Source organism: Nanorana parkeri, unplaced genomic scaffold (genome assembly GCF_000935625.1).
Source record: "Nanorana parkeri isolate BGI_ZX_2015 unplaced genomic scaffold, ASM93562v1 scaffold706, whole genome shotgun sequence".
In the NCBI taxonomy this organism is placed as follows: Eukaryota; Metazoa; Chordata; class Amphibia; order Anura; family Dicroglossidae; genus Nanorana; species Nanorana parkeri.
In genome coordinates, this window is record NW_017306974.1 from 85522 (window position 1) to 103777 (window position 18256).

The following is an 18256-nucleotide window of genomic DNA, read 5'->3' on the forward strand; positions in this document are numbered from 1 at the left end:
TGTGGTTAGTTCTCCAAGATGTTTGGAGCAACCTACCTGCCGAGTTCCTTCAAAAACTGTGTGAAGTGTACCTAAAAGAATTAATGCTGTTTTGAAGGCAAAGGGTGCTCACACCAAATCACATGGCAGCCGGAGAAATCACTCAAGCACTGGTCTCGATCTGTCAGAGGATTCTGACAGGCTCAGTCTCCTCCCCAACATGTCTGTGAGTGTAGAGCTAGCACCGGCTTTACGGATATACGATTGAGGCCGGTGCTTGAATTACTCATCTGGCTCCCATGTGATTGGTGAGTGGGAGGAGCCATACTCAGTGGAGGGCATTACATGACTTGCTGATTGGCCAAACAAGGAGCCAAATTGATTGGTTAGAGGCCAATGAATGGCTCTAGACAATCCTCCTGTGATTGGCTGGTGAGATGCTCTTAGGGCATGGGAAAATGGAGGATAGATAGCAGGCTCTGAAGAAGGAGGCGTGCCTCCAAAACATTTTCAGCCAGTGGCGGTTTGGATAATGAAGTAACAAGTGTGTATTTGCCGGTTTCATCTCACCCTCCTACAGCTGTGTGTCTAGAGTCATTATGTGACTCCTTGTCCCAGATGCTGCCTGCACCTCACCTTTGTGAGCAGGTTTTTATTTATTCGTTGATAATAAATGATAATGCACAGGAGAAGGCACTCTCTTGGTGTTTGTTTGCATACCTTTAAAACAGTTTAAAGAAACCTTGATATTTATTTACCCAAAAAGAGTGTCTTTACCTACTCACTGGGAAATTTCAAGTATGAGCTCCTAGCTAGCCATTTGTCCGCAAACATTCAAGATACTGATTGGTACTGGTAGGGTTGCCACCTTTTCTTCAAGTGAAACCAAACACTCTAGTGCCATGCTCCAATTTTTATCTATGAGAGAGCAAGGAGAGAGAGCATGGAGAAACAGCCTGGGAACTGAGTGAGGAGAGACAGCGAGGAGAAAAAGCCAGGAGAGAGCGTGAGGAGAGCCAGTCAAAGAGAGCCAGAATTGACAGTCAAGAGGATGAGCGAGGAGAGGCAGACAGATGAGAGAGAGAGGGGGGACAGACAGCCACGAGAGAGAAATGACAGACAAACAGCCAGGACAGAGAGTGAGGAAAGATAGCGAGCAACACATTTGCCTGAAGCATAATCCTTGTGCCCTTTAAGACCTATCTGCTCTCTGTGTTTCAGACACCTACTTGCTCCCTGAGTTCCAGTGTCCCTCTGTGTCCCATGTCTCCTCCATGCACTCAAGTTGGAACACCAGGACCCCGTGGTTGCACCTGTCCATCAGACATTATGACATCTTGTGTCCGAGTTTCAGGCACGGCACTTACAGGACAGGTAATGGGCAGACATAGGCTCATGGGAGTTAGAGACAACCTTATCTTTTATGTTGGTGTTGGGTGGTGTGTTTTTTTTAGCACATATGAATGTTTAATATCAATAAGTATATCTAAGGAAAGCATTTCTCACATTTTAGAGAAATTTCCTGGTGGAGTGAAAAACAATGGAGCTTTAGATATACTTTAATAACTAAGATATGATAAAATTAATATTTTCATGGAATCCTCTCTGTGACAATTTCCTGAGGGCCAAGCCTTGCTTCCAGTGCAAGACTAACATTGTGCAGGACATTCTGATACTGAGGGTATTCCTGCTGGATCTGGTGAATGATTGTGCTGACTGTATGCAAGCGGTTTTCTTGCTTCTGTTGCTCAACTTCTAGAGTTTGCAAGGTGCTGAAAACTGGGGTGTATTTTCCTTCTTTCACAGCCTGCAAATGCTTCATACGAGTCTGATAGGCCACAATCTTTGTCAGGTTCTAATGAGATAAAAAGAGAAGAATCCTGGTTTAGTTTTAAATCCTTAAAATGCACCTTCAACAAAATCGTAAAACACACAACTGAAACATAATGGAATTTTTGTACTCTGCATAAAACCTTTTTTGGAGTCCATTAAGAGACACAGGAAGTCTTACATTTTTGGGTTATACTGCTGCCCACAGGAGAATTGGACACTAGCAAACAAAAACTGTAGACAAGCCATAACCCCCTCCTACAACTAGCATGCCTCAGTTTTGTAGCAAACCAGTATCAAAAACATGATCATGGCCATGATCATCACAGAGGGGTGGGACCTATGTCCCTCAATAGATACCAAGAATATACTTTAAAGGTTAGTACAAATATAATTTTTTTTACTCCTCCATTGAGGGACACAGGAACTTTTAATCTTCAGGACATCCAAAAACAGTCCAATGGGTGGGGGGAGGGGTGACATAAAACAAATGCTAACAGGTCCAACGAAAGCAACAGCAAACTGGAGCTACATGCAGCTGAAAAAGCAGCCTGAAGGACCTTATGCAGAAATGTCCACATGGTAAAAGTTACAAACCATGTGAAAAGAGGATCAGGTGTAAGCCTTACAAATCTGGAAAACAGTTGCCTGATGCTGAAGAGCCCAAGAGGTGCTCACAGATCTAGTAGCGTGAGCCTTAGCAGGAAAGGGGGAACCAGATCCATGAGAACATAAGCTTGAACGATGGTCTGTCTGAGCAACCTAGAGATAGTGGAATGAGAAGCCAGGGCGCCCTTTCAGGGTTGATCAGGAATAACATCAAGTGAATCAATCTTTCTGAAATTAGAAGTAGTTGAAAGATAGTCTCACGTAGCCCAAACCACATCCAGACAATGGAGGAACATTTCCTTTTGACGAACTGGAGTTGGACAAAGGGAGTGAAGAACAATGTTCTGGTTGAGGTGAAAGATACAGGCTACTATAGGAAAGAAGGAAGTCCTGGGTCTCAACACCACCTTGTCCCTATGCAAGACCAAAAAAGGTTCTTTGTGGATAAAGCCACCAGTTTAGGCACTGATAGTGGTGATAGCTACAAGAAAAGCAACCTTGTGGGGGAGAGAAGAGAGAGAAATGTCTCTAATGGGCTTAAGTGGTACCTTCAGAAGGGCAGAGAGAAAGATTAAGATCCTACTAATTTACAGGCGAACATACAAAGGGAACCACATGGGAGACCTCCTGCACAGAGGTCTTTATTAAAAACTGAGAGGCCAACAATCTCTTAAACAGAATGGAAAGAGCACTTGACTTGATAGTGCTGTGAGCTGGTCCAGACCTAGCTGCAGGAAGGAGAGGATTTGTTCCATGGAGAAACTGATGATGTCCGATTAGACCTTGTGGGAAGTGGACTTCTTAGCCTTAAGCAACTTAGGGATCACAGACTCGGAGATGCACCTGTCCCTTAAAACCTGGGCCTCACAAGACATACAACTAGGAGGTTGGCAAGTCTTCCCTTTGGGTAATTAGAGCTAGGTGGTCTGGCAGTCCCCACAGTGTGTCTGCTAGACATCTTACCAGACTAGCTTACCCCAATCCACCTGAGTCAATCCTGGAGCAATGAGAATCACTGGAATGCCCTCCATGTCAATCCTGCAGAGCAGATGAGGAAGAAATTTTAGGGGAGGAATGGCATAGCTCAAGATGTACTGACCCCACAGAGCCACCAGAATACCCAGTGTTTCCACCAGAAAATCCCTGAACCTGAAAACAAACCTGTCTAGTTTGTTGTTAAACCTGGAGGTCAGGATGTCCATATCTGGCATTCTCTATCTGTGACACAGGTCCTGGCACACATTTGGATTTAAAGACCACTATCCCGGGTTCAGAAGCTGCTGGCTAAGGAAATCTGCCTGCCAACTGTCTACATCTGGAAATTGATCCAGACATGGACTGATAAAGTAAAATCACAGCCAGAAACAGGTCACAGCAGTTAGGCATCATACAGATTCAAGGTAAGGGTCTAGGCCTCAAGTAGGAACCAGAGGTCTTGCTGCACTCCTTATCGGAATATCCAAAAGCCCGGTGTAGGCGGGTGGGTGCTTGTAGTGACCACGGACGGCACCGTGAAATAACACAAATGAAGAAATAATGTCACCAGCACACCATAGTAGTAGTTAAGCAATAGTCCATTTAGGCTGGGTTCACACCTGGGCGTATTTTTTCAGCTCGTTTTTTAGCACGCTTTTCCATTCAGTGAAACGCGCGTTTCACTGGCGGTATGATTATTTTATTTTTTTTCCTTTATTTTCTCTATTTAAATGTATTATTTTTATTTTTCACTTTCAAACTTCCCGCCGGCTCCGCCCCCCTGCAACGCGTCCGCTCGCAAGGGATGGAACCCGGAAGTCGGCAGCCGCCGGAGGACACAGCGGGGATCGCGGACAAGGGAAGACATGTACCGCTTTGTTAACCCCGATCCACACTCGGTAATACCAATGGAAACACGCGGAAAAACGCCCCAAAGAAGCTCCTGTATTTTTTTGGGCGTAGGGCGTTTTTCAGCGCGTTCCTACGCGCTGAAATACGCCCAGGTGGTAACCACACCCATAGGAAAGTATGGGATTTCACTTGATGGGCGTTTTATAGCGCGACGATCAGCTCTGTAAAACGCCCAGGTGTGAACCAGGCCTTAATGACACATTGCTATTAAAATTGCAGGCGCTTTCGGGGGCCTCAGGGGGGGGTCCCCTTCAACAAGCTCATCTTTCTGAGCCTGATAAAGGGGACCCCCTGAGGCCCCGAAAGCGCTTGCATTTGAATGACAATGTCTCATTAAATGGACTATTGCATTACTACTACTATGGTGTGCTGGTGACATTATTTCTTCATTTAGTCCTCAAGTATTCGCACAACCAGACAGCTGGCAGCTCCACAGCTAACTTTAAAAAACTACAGCTGGCCAAACATTATGCGACTTTCGGCCAGTTCTTTAGGAACCGGACAAAATTCACACAGTGGGTGCCATTGTCGGCACCCTTCTGGCCAGCATCCCTCGATCAGCTGATCGAAGGAGCCAGTTGGAAAATCTTTGACTGAACAGAGCTAGCAGCCAATGAGCTGCTGGGTCTGTTCAGGCATTCTGATAGCCGCCGCAGAAAACAGCAGGGATTCCTCAATCAATGCTTCTAAGCGTTGATGGAGGAATTTGTTGTATGGCAAACATTAGTCTGCAAAGTCCACCCTGTGAAACCCAGCACATGAAGGTCACTTTGAGACCAGCTCCACAATGCCTATTATAGCAGCATCCAGATGCTGTATTGTCCAAAAGCCAGGGTAAGGTGAACCGTGCCAGATAGCTGACAATCGTAGGGGAACACTCCAGTAGTGTCAATCCTCCAAGGACAATAGCACATAACTGAGGCAGACTTATTAGGAGGGGTTATGCCCTGGGTTGGCTACAATTTTTGGTTCACCAGTGTCCAATCCTCTTGTAGGCAGCAGAATAATAAAAAGGTGAAAGATGTCCTGTATCCCTCAAGGGGCGAGAAAGAAATAAGAATTGTTTTATTTATCAAAATATTGTTAAAAAAAAAATAGCCCACATCTGTCATGCTGTATGGTTGCATTAGACAAAGAGGATAATTACATTTTTCTAAGTACGCTATTTTACATGCTCCATACCATTACCCTGCCTCCTGCCTGCTTTTTTGAATTCTAATAAGCTTGACCACACAGTTGAGCTCTCTCCCTCCTAAAACTGCAAGCTTAGTGGTTTTGTTCCTAATTTCTTTTTTTTTAATGGCTAGGCTAAATTACAATGTATTAATTTTTTCTGCTTTTAATTGCATGCGTGCCACTTGCCATATTCATTCCTATGGGTAGTCCATACTCATGGTGGCCCTTGGCTATCCAGAAGAGTAGAGCCACAGCCAAAAGAAATAATGTGGCCAGCAGCAAGCATGAGTAACAATGGCTTGAGGCAGCCAGGGCTTTATTGTGCAAAGGTTGTGCAGAGCCAGGAGGGCTGCACATTAAAGATCTCAGGAGTGGGGAAAAAGGTAAGTATATAGGAATGTGGATTCAAGTGAAGGGATGGGAGGGAACATTTAAAGGACAACTTCATTACATGACGTCACCTTTTAAAGACTAACTCTGGGGTCTAGGCCTGGAATGCCAACCCTTTCTCCCAGCGAGGCTGCTCCAGCAGTGTTTTATGCTTTTTTCATTTTATACTTACCTTTTATTAATGTCTTCATGACATGAACAGGGTCCTCTTCAGATTTTCTCATACCGGTCCTGAATGATTCAATGATACAGACAACAGTGCTGACCTGATGTCATCAACACTGCTGTCTGCACCATTAGGCCCCATTCACACTGAGCGTTTTATCGCGCGGATATTTACCGCGCGATATCGCTCTCCAATGCATGGCAATGGGGCTCTGTTCGTCGCTGTCGCGGGTCGTGCGTTGCTACAACAGGACCCTTTTTGGAGCGGATTTCGGTGCGATCCTACTTTGCTCAATGCAACCAATTGCGCGAAATCGCGCAAAATGACAATCGTGTGACAAACGCGCGATTTGCGATACGCTCAGTGTGAATGCGGCCTTACACTGTGAGTGCAAGAAGTTAGTAAACTACTAACTGTCATTTTGTTTTTAAGTAAGGATCCTTACTCTGGTGTGTTACTATTGTAAACTGAGCCTGTTTTAATTTCCTACGCCTGACAGGAAAAGTTAATAACATTTTATCTTTTTTTGTTTACATTTCAACATGTTTGAACGCCTGTTAGAAAAATCAGTGCAGAAAGGACTGTTGACAGAAGGTCTTCACAGACTTGGCCATCAACTGTCAAACTGACAAGCAGGTCCTAGCAGCTACACATGGGGGCTTTTGCTTGGTGCGTAAGGCCTCCAGGATGTGCAAGGTGCATCCTAGGTCCTAGGTCTTTACCTGTTTAAATACAAGATTTGCAGATTAGATAATAGTGGCTGTCTCTCTTAACTGTCAAAACTCTCAAAGCAAAACTAAACCCTTTAATATTCACCTCCCCTCCAGCAATGCAACAACTATGAGCTTCCTTGCCGGTGCTGATATCTTGTCCCTTCCTTTCAAGTCTTCAGCCATCTTGACTGGCTGGGCAGGGATGACATAACTCCCCTGCATGCACATGGGGAGTTCATTCATGCCAGCACCAAGGCATGCCAAGACTCTATGAGGGGATTTATCAAAACTGGAGCAGACAAATTCTGGAGCAGCTGTGACAACCAATCAGCTTCTCGCTTTCATTTTCAAATCTTAACTAAAAAAATGAAGAGAGAAGCTGATCGGTTGCCCTGGGAAACTGGTCCAGATTTTGTCTGCTCCAGTTTTGATAAATTCCCCCCTATGTCACTTCTGCTAAATACAGTAGATCCTTTCTGCTCACAGCTTTTTAATTCAGGACAAAGATACACTTTAAGATATCAGCCTCACTGGGAGTGCATTATTTTCAAACAATTGTCTTACTCATTGACTAGCATTGTGAGACAGAGCAGTAAAGCACAACCACTGTGTAGCGCTACATAGCTTACGTATATAATGAGAAAATATGGTGCTCTCATGTTCAAAATGCTGATAAGATAATTTACAGCAAGCTAAGCTATTTTACATGTTGATCTAAAAAAAACAAAATAACTCTCTTTCAGTGATCTGTTTCATCTTGTTTGGTAGGACAAATGCTAGTAGCAGACAACTATACCAGACGCTTCTTCTCCTGTAGGTGCTCCATTTCACTCTCCATGGAGCTGGTGTCTACTTTCAGACTTGAGATGCCGTTCTCTTTCTCTGTAATGGCAGCACTGAGTGACCTCTGATTCTCTTCAAGGTCAAAGATGGTGTTGGTACATTCTTCTATATTCTGTTCAACATAGATCAAGAGAAATAATTAATTTTGCAAACACTTAAAGCTAAATAAAAAAAATGGATAGAGAGGGTCCAGGATTAGATCCCCATTGGTATTATCCGCTATCCAAGGTTCTGTTGCAGAGATTTTCTCTTAATACCGTTATGGTGGCAATGGTTTCACCAGACAGGAAATTAAACAAAATCTGCAACAGGGACACAGACCGCAATACAAAGCTGACAGGGGTTCTTGCCTTCGCCATGCTAAAAAAGGCATTTTTATTGCTGTCTTTGTTACTGTTGAATATTTTTCCTCTCTTCCTGCCCGGTGAAACCGCTGTCAGCGTGACAGTAAGTGAGAAATATACAGTATTTTTCTTAATTATAATTTTATTACAACAATGATTATGTACATATCATTTCATTTCCCTTTATATCAAATAACTATGTTTAATTTCTTCAAATACAAAACATTAAAAGGCTTGGTAAACGGGACACTTCAATATATGTCATGTTTTATTACATTTCTAAATCCAGCTTCCATTCTTTTGAACAGTACAGTAAAAATATTCCAGGGTTATATATCTTGCTACCTAATTCTACACCTCTTGTATCTTTGGCAACACGTTTGCTATCCAATTTTCTGAATATTATCTTCAGGCCTGAAAGGATTGCCAGGATCACTAATGCCCTACTCTCGCTATGCCCAGGGGAGATTAACATAGGGGCCACTGGAGCACTAGCTCCAGAAACACCACTAAAAATAGGCCCGGCCGCCCCGGAGTGCCTCGGTATGCCAGCTGGGTTGAACACAATCAGGCACAGGCACAGGCAGCTCTCTAATCAGACATAATAGGTGGAGCGAGTGACTGCCTAATTACAGAGCCACCTCTGCTGCTTCCCATCAGACCAGCCAACAGCACGAGGCCCATAATGCTCTTAATCCGGCCCTGGCTACGCCATAGACCAGGCAGTAGAATATCTGCTAACCCTTTTACCAGCCTATGGCCCAGTATTAATCCTACCCAATAGGCCACTTTATTTTAAAAACCTACTGACCGTCCAGAACATCATATGATTTAAATCCTGCAGCCTGAAAAACATTTTGGGCATTTACTTTCTAAGCCCTCACAGGCAGGGCCCTCCTTAACATCTTGTCTTGAATTGTATTGTAATTATAATCTCTTCCCTTTATTGTAAAGCGCTGTGCAAATGGCGCTATATAAATACTGTATAATAATAATAATACCTCTCAATAAATTTGAATATCTTTCTACTGATATGGATGACCTCCTTTTTACTTTTAGATAGATTTCTTGTAGATCAGCACTAATAGATGTTTGTACTACTTCCTAGTGCTGATCCATTATATTCTCTTTAATAATATGCAGATACCATCATCAGAGTTTCACATGGCCCTCTCAGAAGGATTTTTTATGTTATTCTATTTTACTTTGTGTCTGTCTCTCTGCATATCATACAATTGAGTCACAAATCTGCATTTGAAAACAGGAATTTATTAGATATAAAAATGATTAGTTCTTTAGGTTGCTTAAATGTTACCAACTCCCCATTTGCACCTATACAGGATCTCAATTTTGAATACTCGTAATCCATCCAATCCCTGATAAATATCATCATTATGGTACATAATCCCTAATTAAAGTCTGGGATATTTGGTGATAAGCGAGTGGAAATCTCTCACTGGATAGCAAAAAAAAAAAGCCAGCAAGGGTTCTAATTTTTCACAACTCTATCCAAAATAGATATAAAATATGTACTTGTATTATAATGATCGCAAAAGACGAAATGAGTGCATGTCACTGTTGTGGCATCAATTAAAGAATTGCACATCAGTGGACTGCTATGACAGTAATTAAAGATGTGTGCTTCGGTGCAGTGGTACTGATATACGTGTATCACATTTACCCTCCAAACTCACATAATCAATCCCGCTTAATTTGCAGGATGAGCCTTCTACTAACTCTCTTCTGTATTAGACACGTAACATTGGGACATTGTTTAACTAAATAACACAATGCTAAGAGCCCAAGAAAAAAAAAACAACAATGAAAAATGCACTACGGGTTGTCTGCAGCTTAGAGAGCTGCCTACAGGACCTTACATTCAAAGGTTGCATGCGGAGATGCCTGAACAGCCACCTGGTAAAACATGTGAAGGACACTTGCAAATATATATGTACCCAATAAAGGCCAATATAGGTTTTGTACACGGGCACTTAACAGATTCAAACAATTTGGGGTAGGCACAAGTTTGGTAATGGGTGATATGAATTTAATATTTGATAATCAATTAGATACCACAGGGAAAGCTCACATAATGGGAGGGGCCTTACAAAAATTAAAAACTAAAATGAATAGTATGAGACTGGTAGATGGGTGGAGAATATTAAATCCCACAAAAAAAAGACTTTACATATTATTCTATGGTGCATAAATCCTATAGCCGGATAGATCATATTTGGATACATCAGAAGTTATTGGATTATGCCCCAGAGATTGAGATTGGACCGAATAGAAAAACGGGAAACTGGAGAAATGACAACCTGCTAAAAAATACAGGGTGTCAAAAAGAAATAAATACTACCATCAAAAATTTTATAAAGGACCACCAGAAAGATACTACATCAAATCCCATCCAATGGGAGGCAATTAAATGTGTAGTAAGGGGAATCCTGATTAAACATGGCTCCAGAAAAAAGAGAAGGCAGAAAAATTGAAAAGATTGTTTAAAAAACTAAATGAATTGGAGGTCACGAATAAGGCGAATGTGACGATAAAAGGTTCCACTCAATTGATGGTCCAGAATACTGCGAATGTCCCTTCTTACTTCCAACAATCATTGATCGCTAGAGATAAAGGTAAAAATCGGTACTATGAAAAGGGAGATAAATGTGGCAAGCTGCTGGCCAGGAAAATCAATCCAAGGACATCAAATAATAATATAGTAAAAATTAAAGATGGAAGTGGGAACATGCAGCATTCACCATCCTCGATAATAGAAACTTTTCGAAAATATTACTCATCCTTATACTCATTGCGAGGTATATATGCAGATATGCCAACGGATAAGTTTGTAAATAAAGTGAGGAATTATATAAAAGAGGCAAATGTGCCGGTCCTAAATTCCGAAGATGGTGAAAAGCTGAGTTCGACATTTTCAGAAAAATAAATAAAAGAGGCAATCTCCTCACTACAAATTGATAAGGCACCTGGGCCAGATGGGTTTACAGCTCGATTCTACAAACAATTCGAGGAGGGACTTACTCCCTTCTTTACGAAAGCCTGTAACTCAGTAACAGAGATTAGTCCTTTCCCCATACAGACAATGGAGGCACACATATCTGTACTTCCAAAACCAGGAAAAGACTTATCAGAGTGTGGCCATTATTGCCCAATCTCCCTTATAAACATAGACCTGAAAATATATGCAAAAGTATTGGCCAATAGGTTAAAAAAGGTATTGCCCAAAATTATTCATCTGGACCAAACTGGATTCGTACTAGGACGGGAGGCCAGAGATAGTACCACCAGGGTCATCAATTTAATAGAACTAGCCCAAAAAAGAGATATACCACTTTGTCTTCTGTCAATCGATGCTGAAAAAGCATTTGACAGAGTAAACTGTACATTTCTTAGAGAGTCTCTTGCGCAAATGGGAGTGGGAGAAACATTTATTTCCAAAGTGATGGCACTATATACACATCCAAATGCAAGGGTTAGAGTTAATGGGGAACTGTCCGCCCCCTTCCCAATACTTAATGGTACCCGACAGGGATGCCCATTGTCACCATTGCTATATATTATAGCAATGGAACAATTAGCGGCAACCATCAGGAAGAACCCCTTGATTACTGGTATAAACATTGTAACACAACAACATAAAATAGCACTATATGCAGATGATCTACTTCTCAATATCTTCTCCAATAATATCGATACCTAATATTCTTAAAGAACTGACGAGATATGGCGACTTAAGTAATTTTAAAATAAATCTAACTAAATCGGAATTCCTGAATATCTCATTAACCGATAAAGTAAAAACCAGCATTAAGAATAATTACCCATTCAGATGGCAGCCTAAATATATTGCATATCTGGGGGTCAATATTCCTAAAGAACTTAATACTCTATATGCCATAACCTTTGGGGAATGGATAGATAACATTTTTGCCCAGTTCCGTACATGGAATAATATAAGATTAACATGGATGGCCAGAATAAATGTATTAAAAATGGATATCCTTCCCAAAATATTATATAGACTTCAGACGATTCCTATATCCCTACCAGAATCCTTTTTTCGAACAATAAAATCGGTAACAATGAAATTCATATGGGCAAACAGAAACCCTAGAATAAGCGCAAAAGTCCTGATGAGATCAAAACAAAGGGGAGGTTTGGGAATCCCAGACATTGAACTCTATCATAAAGCGATCTTAATATCTAGAGTACTAGATTGGATGCATAGGGGTCAGGATAAGGGGGTAGTAAAATTGGAAGACGACATCTCCCCTATATCTTTGAGGAATCTCCCTTGGTTACTGGCAGAGAGTAGACCACATAAGTCAACCTTGCCATTCCTAGTGCAACCGGTACTACGAATTTGGGATAGGTATGCTACTAGATATAACTTATCATCCAGACCAGGACCCCTGACCCCCATTTTGGGCAATCCACAATTCCCACCAGGCATGCAAGCAGTCTCCTATTAAATGTGGGGAATACATCCCATATACAATTGTGGCAGATATTAGAACCAGGAAGAGAAGAGCTGAAAACTGAACTAAGACCAGAGAAACAAACTAATGGGAAGCTATGGATGGAGGCGGTACAGCTATCAGATTATATTAGACATCTTCGGACATACCGTGTTTCCCCGAAAGTAAGACCTACCCCAAAAGTAAGACCTACTGTCTTTTTTCGTGGAAAAAAATAAATAAGACACTATCTTATTTTCGGGGAAACACGGTATAATACTCTAAATAGGGCATTCACCCCATTTGAAAAATTGTGCATATCAGAAATACCTATTACCCACGCCCTGTCAGTAGTATATGGCATATTGAGGGAAGAGGAAGACAAGGGACACACTAAGTTTATGAAGAGATGGGAACAAGATATGCGGAGAGAAATATCAGATAAAGAGTGGGGAAGAATATTCAATATGACACACAACTCGGTTATATCTACATTCCACCAAGAAAAAAATTATAAAATTATATCCAGATGGTACAGGTGCCCAGAAGGTATAAAACATATAAATCCAGATCTATCTGATAGATGTTGGAGATGTACCCTAGAGGAGGGGACGTACTTGCATGTTTGGTGGAGTTGTCCCAGATTGCAGCCGTTCCGGGAATCTGTATTTGAAATGTATAACCTCATATAAAACACAAAATGTAGAAAAAGATCCCTTAATGGCCATATTATCACTGTTACCTGGATCCGTAAAACAGATAAAAAGTGATATCTTAAGATTTATGCTGGCTGCGGCCAGAGTCTGTATCTCGCGGAGATGGAAATCAACAATACCACCAACTTTAGAGAATTGGGTTAGTTCAATGGAAGAAATAAGATATATGGAGACATTAAGTGCAAAGGATACAGATAGAAAGGACAGTTTTAATAAGATCTGGAGAAATTGGGTAAGCTATAGACAGTCTGAGGAATATATAGGGGTATAGAGAAGATGAAATTATGAATCTAGAGATGGGTAAAGATAGGTGTTCCTATAAGAGAGGTTAATGGATTAGGATGGGAAGGACTTACAAGGGGTTACACGAAGAATAGGACCACAATATTGAGGGAAGAGTAGATTAGAGGAAACAGGGGAACAACACAATAGCCAATATATTTGTCCATAAGACATCTTAGTAGAACACATGGTAAATAGACACTAAAGAGGAGTGGAAGAAGTTTTGTTCATAGAGGCAGATGGGGAGATATATATTTTTCATAGAGGGCTAAGAGGGAGGAATAAATATAAGAGGATTACAAAGGTGGTCTTTCCCCCCATCCCTCCAGAAAATGAAGAATAGAAAGAATGGAAAGATTGGATTAAATGAAAAAAAAAGGGGAGGGAGATTTGGCAAGAATTTAAGTGAGCGGTTGATGTATGAGGTATCTGTGGGTTTTGTGTTTGATATCTGTTGTATAGAATGTATTGTATAGATTATGTTAAAAAAAAAAAAAAAACATGTGAAGGAAAGACTAGGTGGTGACCTAGCACATTTGAGAATCAAATACTTTAATGCCGGAAAGCTCAGGAAGCACTTACAGATCTTGTAGAGTGCACCTTGACTGGAAAAGGCGGGCTTCAAAAATGAACTGCCTGAGCCACCAGGAAATGGTGGAAAACAAAGCAGGCCATCCTTTAAAGGGCTATTAAACCCTCAGCTTTTTTTGCATATATCTACTGCTAGCCAGCAGTAGATATATGCAAAAACCTTAAAAAAAAACAAAAAAAGTTTTACAAGAGGTTAAAACTTACCTGTGTATTCGCCGCGCGCTACCGTCCGAAAATCTGAAAAATCTCGGGCGGCCACAAAGGATCTTGGTGCGGCGCATGCGCAGTTCAGATTTTCGGCTGGGAGACGAGGAGAGACACAAGGTAAGTCTATGGAGAGTGTGCAGACACCGTGTGTCACGGATACCGGCACAGGTGACCCCACACAGGCAGACCAAACATGCATGACCACATGGACCAGGCAAGTTTGTGATATATGTATAGGTTGTTTAATATACACAGCAGACTAACAGCAACAACCAACAACAGGGCTCACAGGTAACAGGGTTCAGGAATCACAGGTAACAAGGTTCAAACAGGGTTCAGGAATCACAGGCAACAAGGTTCAAACAGGTTTCAGGACTCACAGGAAACAATCCGGGTTCAAAGTTCAGGACTGGGATCAGGACTCACAGGAAACAATCAGGGTTCAAGGTTCAGGACTGGGATCAGGACTCACAAGAAACAGGAAACAATACTGAGCCATCATCCTGACTGCAGGGAGAGTTTAAATATCCTCCCAGGAAGCACCAGGTGATGGCTAAGTACTGGCAGCTGGGAGACACCCGCAGGTGAGCACTGGAGCTGCAGGTCCCAGCACCACCCAGTGGTGGTCTGGTATCTAGCAGTTCCTGGATGCCTAGAGAATCCTGCAGGTGAGCCCAGGAACTGCAGGGCTTAGCTCCAGCGCCACCTGAAGGCGCTCTGGATCCTAACACCGTGGGAAAGGAAGTGCCAGCAAGCACAGAGGAGTCAGCGCTGGATCGGAGACCCGCGGCAGAGCTGGAGGGACATCTGAAAACGACTGGAGAGAAGAAGATCGGAGTAAGAGACATCATTTAAGGTAAGTGCTTATACTACCATTGGGGGAGGGCAAAAAAAATATATACTTTAATGTCACTTTAAGTAAACCCCCTGGAATGACAGAGAGAGAGTCAGTCTGGAGTCAGAGGGGAGATGTACGTAGCTGATCTAGAAGATTTGTTGTCTGCACACCTTTCTGCTTCGGAATGTCATCTTTATTTTTATTCCTTTAGCATGACATGTGAATGCAACATTTTGGAACCTCACAGGACCCCTTCGTCAGGCAAAGTGTGTTGCTGGACACTTTGCCTGACAAAGGGGTCCTGCGAGGCTCCGAAACGTTGCATTCACATCTCATGCTAAAGGAATAAAAAACAAAGATGACATTCCAAAGCAGAATGGTGTGCGGGCACATAGATTATATACTGCGGCTCCATCCACCAGTTGTTCCAGCACCCGTTGGTTTCTGGGGTATAACGGTACAGTGTGCGACAGGGATATTACAAAGACATATGTACATAGCTGAGAGACAACAACAGCTCTAACCACATGGAAGTAATGGAGGGATATCTCCTTAGGATGAACCAGAGGGTCATTTAGCCCTACATTTAATAAAGCACAGCATTGGCAAGTTCTAGTGTGATTTACAGTAACACTATAAGGTAAGGTGCTATGTATTGCACATATAAAATATATAACATTTGAATGCACTTGTGCAAAAGACAGAAATATGCAACATGCAGAGCAGATGAAAGGGGAGACTATGACCAAACATGGGGTACTGTTTTAAGGATGCTATGACAAATTGGTTCAAAGTGCCTGAAGAAATTGCAGCCCATCTCCCCTTTTCTCACTCTGAATGCTGCTGTTGTCTTTCTCTGTACAAGGGCATTTATATACTAATGTGCTCTATGTTAACTTACAACCTGCCAATTTTGTGAAGATATCGAACACTGATTCTATAAATTGTCAAATGTTTTGCAGTTTTATATCTTTTAGAATGTGTCACCCCTTGATATTTTATTTATATTAGGTATATTTACAATGCACTTTTTCATTCTGTATCACTTCATCAATATAATTTCAAGTTTCATTATTGTGCTTCTTGCATTATTCATATAGTTTCTTTTCCTAGTGGATGATAGCACATAATTATCACATATTAATTTAGGCACTGCAGCTTTTATAATCATTATTTTGCTTGGTTTGCAAGTCTTACAAATACTTATCTTTAATTGTTGCTCTACCAGGCTTCACCTACTGTGACACTGCAGATAAAATTTCTGGCATTCACTCATTGTCTTAGGAAATATGCATCTTTACTGATTGCTCTATATAATTAATGTTATAAAGAGAAAAAGATTTAGGTCTGATTTACTAAAGTGTGAAATGGGGTTAAATTAAATGAACAAGCATCCAGTTATGCTCATTTGAGTGAAGTACAACTAAAGGCTTCTTTGTACAAATACCAGAGGAAGTAAGCTTTTAATAATGTCAGTGTGTAAACTCTTTTCATGAGAAAAAGGAGATTAAAGTATTGCTGCCAATAATACTCTGAGTAGTCTTCACTGCCCGCTGCAGTGACTGTTTATCTGCAGCAGAGCAATTTCCATACCAAACAGTAATGAAAAAAGTAAGGTTGCTCTCCACACACCTATAAAATGAGATAAGGGCTGAAGTACCAAGGCCAGAACCCTTCAATCTACTCAAAAAGTTAGGGCATTCATAGGCCTTCTTGAATACGTCGGATGTATTAGGTTATCAGAGACGTGCACCCCCAAATATTTAAAGCAGGGGACCATATCAACAGCTCAGGGGCGTAGATAAGGGGGGGATAGGGGGGTCCTGGCAGTGGCTAGCGAGGGGACGGCAGAGGGGGGCACGTACTCCCGGCCGTTTAACAGCGTTCTGAAGAACCCATCTAAAGGGACTCCAGGGAGCAGACGCCGATGTTTTATCAAACAGGACATCCCCGCATCCCTTCAGATGTGCCTGGCCCTGAATGATATGTACATGTCGGGCCCTACAGGAGACAGGGTGTCCTTCCAGTGATCAGGGCAAATCAGGAATGGGCCGGGGGGGGGATGGCGGGGACAAGTTAAAGGGGTTTTAAACCCCCCGGTTTTTTTGCTTATATCTACCGCTAGCAAGTAAAAAAAAAAAAAAAAACGTTTGATGATGAATGAAGATAAGGCTTCTTTTGTTTATGGCATAACAGAGTCCAGTTCTCTGTGTTCTGCTGGTGAGCTTAAAAGAGGGCTGGAAACAGAAACACAAGTTAAAGATATGACCATCTTTCAGTGTATGGAACCAGTGGCTACTGGTGACCACCATGGTGGGCAAGACTAGTGCGTGATTTTTCAGACAAACAACTCGTGATGTATATATATTTCCTGAATAGATAAATATGGTTACATTTCCCATATTCTAGGCTCTATTATTTAGGAAAGGGACGTTGTCTGGTACCTGTAAAACCTTGGAACTTGGCTGCAGTGGCTTTATGATGAGCTGTTTTCCCATAGGGTAAAGAACTTTCTCCGAATCAGGGCCCCAGGCAACAGAATATATTGGCAAACCTACAAAAGTGTGATACAATACAGGAGGAGTTTATCAGAAACCGTTTTCTTGTATATAATTATTCTAAACCCCCCCCCCAGGGAAAAAAATTATCTACTGCCCTGCAACAGCTACACCCCTGATGTAGAACGGAGGTGGGGTGCCTGTCATCTCCTTTGTCTCCTTTATGTTAATGAAGAGATTGTTAACTTTGCACAAGACTTCTAGATTCTCCATTTCCTGTATGTTATGTACATAGACTCATCGCAGTGAGAGTTGAGTCCCACTACTGCCATATCATTGGAGATTTTAGTGATTGGGTTTATATATAAAAAAATAGGACATCTCTTGCCCACTAGTGGATGCTTGAAACAAACACAGGTACTTGTTTGTTGTACACAGAAACACAAATGAGGTCCACAATCAAAGCTATTTTTTACCTTTATGGTTTCCTTTATCTTCTTCCGTAATTCCTGCAGCTTGCTACGAAAGTCGCTGGCTGTCAGGTGTTTTTTGTCTTTCCCACTCTGGTTCTTTCCCTGTATCATAATTGTTTCTCTGCGAGACACTACAGCCTCTGTGTCTCGGATCATCTTCTCCTGCTGCTTCATCAGCTGAGCATAACGTACCTGGAAACATACAAATAAATGATTGACTTATTATTTTTATATATATA

At 41.8% G+C, this 18256-nt stretch overlaps 1 protein-coding gene across 1 annotated transcript in view; it reads right to left on the bottom strand.

Moving 5' to 3' along the window:
- Positions 1–1570: 1570 nt before the first annotated feature.
- CCDC40 (coiled-coil domain containing 40) overlaps positions 1571–18256 on the bottom strand; it is a 61066-nt gene continuing 44380 nt past the window's right edge. The window contains exons 16-18 of the mRNA XM_018563865.1: positions 18021–18209; positions 7547–7705; positions 1571–1834 (exon numbers count right to left, since the gene is read on the bottom strand). Of these exons, the coding sequence (XP_018419367.1) occupies positions 1571–1834; positions 7547–7705; positions 18021–18209 (612 nt within the window). The remainder of the gene's footprint in view (positions 1835–7546; positions 7706–18020; positions 18210–18256) is intronic.